The sequence below is a fragment of the Macadamia integrifolia genome, unplaced genomic scaffold (assembly GCF_013358625.1).
Source record: "Macadamia integrifolia cultivar HAES 741 unplaced genomic scaffold, SCU_Mint_v3 scaffold2106, whole genome shotgun sequence".
NCBI lineage: Eukaryota > Viridiplantae > Streptophyta > Magnoliopsida > Proteales > Proteaceae > Macadamia > Macadamia integrifolia.
Genome location: NW_024868514.1, coordinates 67391 through 76448, shown reverse-complemented (window position 1 = coordinate 76448; position 9058 = coordinate 67391). Strand labels below are relative to the sequence as shown.

Here is a 9058-nt window from a genome sequence, read left to right as displayed (position 1 = left end):
ACTCCAGTTCCTTCGGAAATGGTAAGATCTTTGGCGCAAGAAGAAGGGGTTGATGATTTCTCGTTCTCTTCTATATTTTTTCCCTCTTCAAGTTACTGTTGTAAGCCACTGTTATTGCGGTCCTTCATCTTTCAACTGAGAAGAAGAGATTGAGAGAATAGATTGGCTTTTCTAGAATGACATAGATCGTTCTTTATTTATAAAGAGGATAGAAATTACAGATATGGTATGTTAGGTAAGATTGAGTCACAAGTCTTATCCTAACATACAATGAACCTAGACGGTCTAGTTGTCTAGTCCATGTCCATCTTTAACACTCACCCTCAAATTGGTGCATAGATATCCCTCATGTCCAACTTAAAAGCAACAAGATGGAATGACTTAGAAGTTAATTCCTTTGTGAATACATCAGCTAACCGGTTCTCTAAAGTGACAAATGGGATGCAGATTGAGACTTGTTCAAATTTCTCCTTGATGAAGTGTCTGTCGATCTCAATATGCTTGGTCTTGTCATGTGGGATTAGTTATGGGCTATACTGATTGCTGCCTTATTATCACAGTAGAGCCTCATAGGTTTTCCAAATGTTACCTCCAAATCTCCTAGTAACAAAAGAAGCCAGATAAGCTCACACACACCTTGTGTCGTAGCTTGGTACTCTGCTTGTGCATTGGATCTGGATACCACTAATTGCTTTTTGCTTCGCCAAGTAACTAGACTTTTTCTGAGGAATGTACAATATCCTGAAGTAGAGCCCCAATCATCAATGGAACTGGCCCAATCAGCATCGGTAAAGCATTCCAACTTAAGATTGCTATTGTTGGAGGATAAAATACTCTTACCTCGTCATTTGGTATACAGCCTCAAGGTGATTAGTTTGAGGATCATGCAAGAAACGGCTCACAACACCAACATCATAAGAAATATTTGGCCGGGTATGGGATAGGTATATCAATCTGCCTACAAGTCGTTGATATCTCTCCTTGTCTACTGATCCACCTCCTTTGCAGCTGAGTTGATGATCAACCTCAATAGGAGAGTTGCAGGTTTTACAGCTGAGCATCTTTGACTTTTCCTTCCAGCTTTGATTCTGTTTTTTGCTTATTCTGCCTGCAAGAAGTAACTTACTAATTTGAGCAATGCAGCTCATGTATAGATATCATCTTCTGGTATATTGTTCCTCTATGATAGCACTTCTAGTGTCTTTAATCTGGTGTTCATGTATGGAAATGCTTAGGATATGCACAAAATACATTTTTGAAGCACCCTCAAAATAAGTAATATATAAAATATATCATGTATGAAAAAGATAACAAAGTACGAAAAGACTAATACCAAAAAATTTTACATATCATATCAGTACCGTATCATATTGGTACCTTAAAAAAATGATACGTATCGGAGGATACAGAAGGATACTTAAAATCTTGCTCCTAGGTTCTCTAAGATATCCTAATTTCCCCATCATCATATTTATCGTTTTAGAGTTTTTTAGTAATCAAAGTTTCTGCTGTGCTTTGGTTCACTGCGTCTGTTTTCTTTAGGTTTCTTATTGTTATTCGTTTCTGCCTACCATACCTTGTCACATAGTCTCCTTGTTAAGAGTTTCTTTTTTAGTAATTACAACAAGATCTGTGCAATACATTTTGGAAATAAATGAGCTATTTATCTAAATTAAGAAACATGATCTGATTCAGTTTTTGGATATTAGTCCTAAATAAACCATCTTTTCTCCTCTTACTGAGAAGCACTGACCTCAATTGGTGGCTGTGCATAACCTGATGGGATGATCATAGGCTTCCCCAGTCAACTTGATTACCAATTTCAGAAAAAATCTATCAACTAGCTTGATCCTTTTTACTCCACCAATGGTTAGTTTGTATCCTGTTTAGTACTTCACTATAGACTGTCAGATCAGGTCTATTTCTGTTTGATCTGGAAAATATTCTGTTATTGGTTGTTGTGTCCCAACCCCTTGTATGTGCATGGTTTTGAAGATGCTACTGAAACTGCAGAAACAAATTTTGTTGAAGCATCACATTGCACAGCATTTATGCATGTGTGCACTGATCATTAAACAGGGGATAGAGAGTGCATTAGTGATTAGGCACCCTACATTCTGATTAAGATAGCCCTGCAAGGATTTTGAAGTCAATTAGGAAAGTGGGATGCTTTGACAGCCATATGTTACTGAGGAACCTTCAGCAGCTGATCATTCAATATATTGAAGGGGTTACTTGCATCACAACTTCATCACTTCACTGACCAGACACGGAACTTTTCAAACCTGATCATCCATCCACTTCACTGAGTACTTTATTGCTTGGGTTTAGGGAACAGCTGCTATTTTAATTGTATTATGGTGATGAGATCTGTGCTGTAAGTTTTAATATCTTATGTCCAAACCAAAGGAGACTATTATCAATTGGGATGGTCTGGTTGGATGAGATGGGCCAGAATTCAGAATTCAGAATTCATGATTCTGTGCTGGAGGAACTCTGAAGCTGTCATAATGTTCAAGCCTTCTTGAGTTGTAGTTGCACCATTCATATATTTAAGTCCTAACATCTCACTTGCTCCTTAATATCACGCGGTTGAAGGAATCAGCATCTAACTGACTCATGGAGGTAAACACCCATAGGTTTGACTTTGTGTTGGTTAGCATCCACTTGCTTATTAAATGTGTCCCAATAGAAGTCTTGCTTATGCATAAACGAACTTGAAATCATGCTTCTTAATGATGCCTTGTTAGTTTCAAAATTCATGGCTCTCGTAATTAATAAATTTTAATCTCTACTTTATTTTGTATTTTTCAGCTCCAAAACCTCATAGGCCGGTTCACGCATCACAAAGAGCTTAGGTTGGTCCTATGATTTATTAATTGTTACATTCAAGCTTATGTTATTTTATCTGATTCTCTTTATTTATTTATTTTTTCATTATTACTGATTAATTATGAACCTAATTTATTCTTTCCAGACCGATGCAACTCATAGATGTACATTTATATACACTCTCTCAATCAATCAAGGGGGGGTGTCCATCTTAATTTCTATTTTTGTTAATCTTTAAAAATAGTTGAACTGATCTTACTGCTCTAGCATCTACTAAGACTTGTCTGCGGCATAAGAGATGTTGTAGGAGCTTTGAAATAATATGATCTACTTGCATACATCTGCTCTACATATGTTGATATGAAGATTATTGGCAATAACTGACTTTACATATGATTACTAATTAAGAATACATCTATGATCTATATGACCAATTACTTACATGATACAGTTTTAGATGGACCTCTGCAACCAAAAATACGCATGAGTGGATAGTTGTAGGGATGCTCAAATCTATGTATGTTGCAGAATGCTATCCCAACCGCAAAAGCCGATAGGATTGATGATCAAGTTCCAACAGCACAAGGCTTTTTTTTTTTTTTTGGGGGGGGGGGGGCTTCTTTTACAATCTTCTATCACCTGGTCATTCCATCCATATGCCAAAATGTGGATTTCTTGAAGCCCTAAAGGTCACTAGGCATACTGGAAGATAGTGGCTAATGGTTAAATCTGTTAATTGGAAGATGAGGAATTCCTGGAATAGGAAATGTGTAAAAATTTATTTTTTGGGTTTCAAGTAAACTTCTTTTCTTTCCTCAGACGTTTACTTACTCAAGATCTCCCAAGTGCAAAGGCCTTTACTTGTTCACACACACTCTTTGTTGAAGAGAAAGCAACTATAAACGATGGGTGAGAGTTGGACCCAAACTAGGAAAGGAAGGAGGATAAGAGAGCATCAAAATTAGTAGAGCTAATCCCAGCCAACCTTTGGGCCATTGGAATGCTCTTACGATATGGGACTAAAAAGAGTAGAAATGTTTGTTGCCTCCTTCAATTTAAGAATTTGTCTCACAGTGAATAGCTTTGTAGGGGGAAGATGGAGAAAAGACCATAAAATATGCCTGCGCCATGAACAAAACATTATAAGAGTATTTGATGAAGGCCCAAGGCCCACAACCAAATTATAGGTTATTTTCCAATTATTACTATCCCAGTCTATATTTTATTAAGATTAGTGAAGCTTATATTTTTTAGTACCATATTGTAGTGGATTATTCATGGTTGTTGGAAACATGCAGCTATGAAGTAGAAATGAAAAACTGAAATGATGCAGAAAACTTAAAACAAATAATCACACCACACATAAAAGATATATGTCGTTCGGTAAAATTGCCTATGTCTACTTATATTTATGAAGAATATGGTTACAGTCGCTTGTCCTCATGCCGCTCTCAGCTCACAAAGATTGAACCATCATTATAAATCTATAGCGAAGCCTAAATAAACACTCGATACCAAAATACCCATGTAGACCTAATAGCCTCGAACATTTCGGGCCCTACAGCCTCTTAACGGTCATTCAGAATTAATACACAAATTTAAGTGATGGAATACAAGGCATCGTACCCACAGCACATGATGCATAACAGTGAGTAAGAATGGGACTGGGGAATTCCAATAATTGCCATTGTCGTTGGGCACATCTTGTGCTCTATCAAAAATGCTGTTGAGATTCTATTCTTCTACACTTTGTCCTGAGCATATACCTTGTATGCCAATGAAGACTCTTTTTAGTTAAATGTGTCGGTACAAGAACAGGAGAAAGGGGTTCAGTAATGTGTCGGTACCTTCTTCTGTTCTTTTGATAGTGCCATTAGATATTAAATTTAACCATTTTGAAACATGAACCCTTTTGGTCTGGATTCTTGTTCTGTTTGACTCTTTTAACTATGAGTAGCAATACAACTAAAAATAAAACCTGATTGGATGTAAATTTAAGAGTTGCATTTCTTGGATAATACTTCTGATTTGGGTGGATAAATTGATTGATAATTTGTCTATTGCACTACATTTAGCCAGGTACCCATGTGGACATGGAATTCTTATGCCCTTACCTCCCCACCCAGCTTGTATGGTAACTAAAGCAGGATCAACTGAAAGTTGCTCCTGGTTTTCGTTTCTGCTGGAGTTAGGTTAGATGGTACAGATTTAAGGAACTAATGAGGATTAGGCAGGCCCCAGGAGTTATTTTCAGTAAGCTATTCAGCTTACAATATTATAGTTGCATGGTATGTTGTTTTCCTTTTTCCTGGAAAAAGAATTTATTTAGAGGGAAAGAAAAAGAAAAGACAGAGAGCCAGGCTACAGAAGATCGGCAAACAGCCCCAACAAACACAACTGAGAAGAAAAAACAGAAAAATACATGCTGTTCTATTCTTTTAAAGGGTGACAGTTCACCTTCAAGTTTCTAGTTGAAACCCCTTCAAAAGAGCTGTTAATCTGGCACCAAAGAGCTAACATTTCCCAATTATCAGAGATAGATTGATCTTCAAAAGTATGAGCATTCTGTGCTTCATCAAGGAGTTCTTCTGATTATATGCAGCAGAAATTTCAGCAAATATTTTTCATTTCTCCTGTAATTGGACCCATTACTCCAGAAAGCTTCATGAAACACATCCAGATTTCATTAGAGAAAGAACAATGAATAAGAAGATAAACTGTATCCTGTGTGTGTTTTGGACATAAACACCATCCACTTACTATGGGGAACTCCTTTGATTGAAGAAATTAAATATGGATCTTAGCTGCTGTCCAGGAAAAGAAAGGAATTGTCAGCTTAGCTTTCCAATTACTTCTATGAGGAAATTTTGAACACTGAAAGGGAGAAGAGAATCAGAGAAGGATTTTGTAGAGAAGATATCCTTCGATGTAATTTCCAAATTCTTCTGTCATGAGAATTGAATTGATGTGGTAGAAGAGGTTAATAGATGTCATTAACAGGCTTGTTATGTGGTTTTTCCTTGAAATTATTTTTATTATTGTAGTCATCTATTGAATATCAAAAGATTATCCAGTTTCTATTCATCGTTTTAGCTGTTTCTAGTTGCCTAAAATCAATTACCAAATTATGCACGATTATCTTCTAACTGATAGTGGTTAATTGGTTTCAAATTTGGATGGGTCTTAGTGCAGTTTATTATTGATGAACAGTAAGTTTGTCACCAAATTTTTGTTTTCCCTATCCATACTTTTGAGTTGCTGTTATTCGATAATGTGATTAAGCAAGTAAAATTGATTAGCTTATTTGACCTCAAAGGGGTTTTTGTGGTTTTAATCCGTCTTCACTTTCAGTTCTTGATGTTGGTCCATGACAAAAATGGGAAATATTACATGGATACATATTCCTATGCAGATCCATATTATAAGCCTGCCTTTATGTAGAACACTTCATTCTGTTCTTAAGCTGTCAGAGGGGATGGGTACTAAGAAGTAAAAATACATCAGTTTTGTTAGGCTCACTTATTTGACCTTAAAGGAGTTTTTGTGGTTTTGCTCGGTCGTACTTTCAGTTCTTGATGTTGGTCTGTAACAAAAATGGGAAATATCACATGGATGCATATTCCTATGCAGATCCATATTATAAGTCTGCCTTTATGTAGAACATGTTATTCTATTCTTCTTAGCTGTCAGAGGGGATGGGTACTAGAAGTCAACATACATCAGTTTTGCTAGCTCCTGGAGTTCTACCAATGGAAGGATGGAAGTTAGTCTTTCACTCTTTCCTATGTTCAAGAGCAAACAAGAAATGAGGACCTGGGAAGTTTATAGTAGTTTGAAGCTTTGTGTGTAAATACTATTTTGACGTATAGGTCAAACTGGCAAGCCAAAGTCTAAAATACACTGTCAGCATTTTATACTTGGAGGATTGGAATTTCATCATTCTGTGAATTATAGTACTTCTCTCTCAAAACCCTTGGTTGTTCTGTCTTCGCATTCTGCCCTTTGGTATTAAAAAAGAGCACATAGGGTTACATGCATGGTGGTTTTCCAGATTGATCTTTTTGTTCTTGTTGCTTTTCCATTTCCTATATTGCCTTCGTCATTCGTTTGTGTCTCTGGTTATGTTTTATATTAGTGTTCCTTTTGGACTGCAAATGGGTTAGCATAGGATCAGGGTACGCAGAATGGATGTCTCAAAGAGTGATGCAACAGAGCTCGATGGAGACTATTACCATGAACACAAAGATTTTAGTTGGAAGATATGATGGCTAAGATTGTGGAAGAGATGGTGATAGGCTGGTGAGGTTTGATGGAAAGATAGTAACTTTTGTGAAGGTAAGTTTAGGTTCTTACTCATACCCGAAAAGAAATGTTTGATTTCACATAATTTGGTTGAGCTAAAATGGGTAGGAACCCCAAAACAGATGCAACAAAACCAGTTTCCCATTTTGCCAATAATGAAAACATATTAGTATTACCTGCCTGATGAGTAGAGTACACTGTGATGTCACCTATCAGTTAATTTACTTCTAAGGAACTCTGGCCAGATAGCCTGCGGGTTAATCTCTCTGTAGCCTTCCCGAAGGGGACCTTTCTTATCTTTTAATCACTTCGTCTGAGACTTCATTCCTGCTCTCGATCCTTATGGCTTGGCTTGGTTTCTTCTGGTCTTGAGGCCGTAAACAGATTCAACCACCTGCACCACAAGAAGCATTATTACTCCATAAAACAGAACCATGCAGATTAGTGTACCTAAGGCAGTTTACAATTAGTCATTTTGTACAACTTATTTGATGACTAGTAGATGACTGCACATTCCATAGACTTAACACAAACAAATGATTAAAACTTTAATGCCCTCTCGAAACAGAAGTAGGTGGTATTAGTATTATTCTTTCTTCTCTGCTCTTTAGACTTATATCAGTTGGTCATCATTCTTTGTTGTCCTAGAAATTCTGGTTATACTTTTTCTGTTTCAGTTGGCTGTCCAATGTTGTAGCTGAAGTCCGGAGGTCTCCCTAGAACTCAACGACAGAGGGCCATAGAGTTATCAGCCTATAGAACTGATACTGTTTAGGTCCTCTGGGTGTTTCTTTCAGTAACTTGGATGGCATTGACTAGGATCTATACTGATGTCACATCATACATTCTATCTTGTATGATTCAAAACTCGTAAAATTCTTTCCTACTGAATGATTTGGACATTTCTACCCATTTGAGCTATAGATTTCTTTACTTGCAAGAAGGCAAATGAGAGCAATTCTTATTGAGTAAGAGTGTAAGACAATACAAATGGAGGGTGACATATGAATGGTGGTAGTGGCATATGTGATGTCTATGTCCAACAAACTGTAAAATCATATTGGCATGTTCAGAAGATTAGTTAAGGTATAAAAAGTGTTGTTAGGGATGTAAAAATGACCGCAATTGAAACTTTCATAACCCAATAGTGTTTGATTGAGCTTCCACATTTTCTTGTTCCTCCAGTGATAAATTATCTCTCAGCTTCTGTTGTAGCAAGACAAAAGTGTTTCTTTGTGATGTAATTAAAAGAACCCATTTTCTTTAAAAGTCCATCTGTCCATGGAACACCCAAGAACGAGAATCACAAGTTTCCTTATCTAATGTTTTAGAAATTCTGTAATAAGAATCTGGACCAAAATTTACCCTCCATCGATGGAGTATGTGGCTAGTTCTTTACCAGGTAAAGGTCCAACAAGAAATAAATCAAGAACCTGTCTTCCGGAAATAATAAATAAATCAAGAACATACAATTAACAAACTTGCTGGATTCTGAGATGGGTTTGAGTGACCAAGTAGTGGGTGGGACAATCCTTTCTTGAAAACAATTGATTCCAAGTGTGAAAAGTTGCACCAACCACATTATGCCACTTGTGGTTTTGATTTTTTTCTTTTTTCAAAAGTTGATGCATTTCTAGCTGCGACTTGGAGAGAGGAAAAAGAAAACACAGCAAGTTGTCTTCTTCTACATTATAAATTTATCATAATAATATGGACAATACCAATAAGGGAGGAACTTCAGTATGATGAATCCCTTTCACAACATGTTCAACCACCAACTAAATGAGATGCAAACGAGAGAGAAATGAAATTGGAGAAGATCCTTCAACCAAAGTTTTACTATTCGGTATCGATGGCTGTATCACCACGATGATACCCATATTGATACAAATCGATGGTATTGAGTCGGAGGATCAGACTATTT

The 9058-nt window shown here is 36.7% G+C and overlaps 1 protein-coding gene across 12 annotated transcripts in view; it reads left to right on the top strand.

The window, feature by feature from the left end:
• The window catches only part of LOC122065727 (tRNA-specific adenosine deaminase TAD2-like), a 29159-nt gene extending 20908 nt beyond the window's left edge, over positions 1-8251 (top strand). For 4 of the 12 annotated variants that reach the window (XM_042629565.1, XM_042629564.1, XM_042629566.1 and 1 more), the window contains one exon: positions 2815-5930. In XM_042629565.1, coding sequence (XP_042485499.1) covers positions 2815-2858 — 44 coding nt within the window. In that variant the 3' untranslated portion in view covers positions 2859-5930. Of the gene's footprint in view, positions 1-2814; positions 5931-6462; positions 6803-6995 lie in introns of those variants that run through there. The other 8 variants (XM_042629563.1, XM_042629562.1, XM_042629561.1 and 5 more) reach the window with 8 other exon arrangements.
• Positions 8252-9058: the final 807 nt, after the last annotated feature.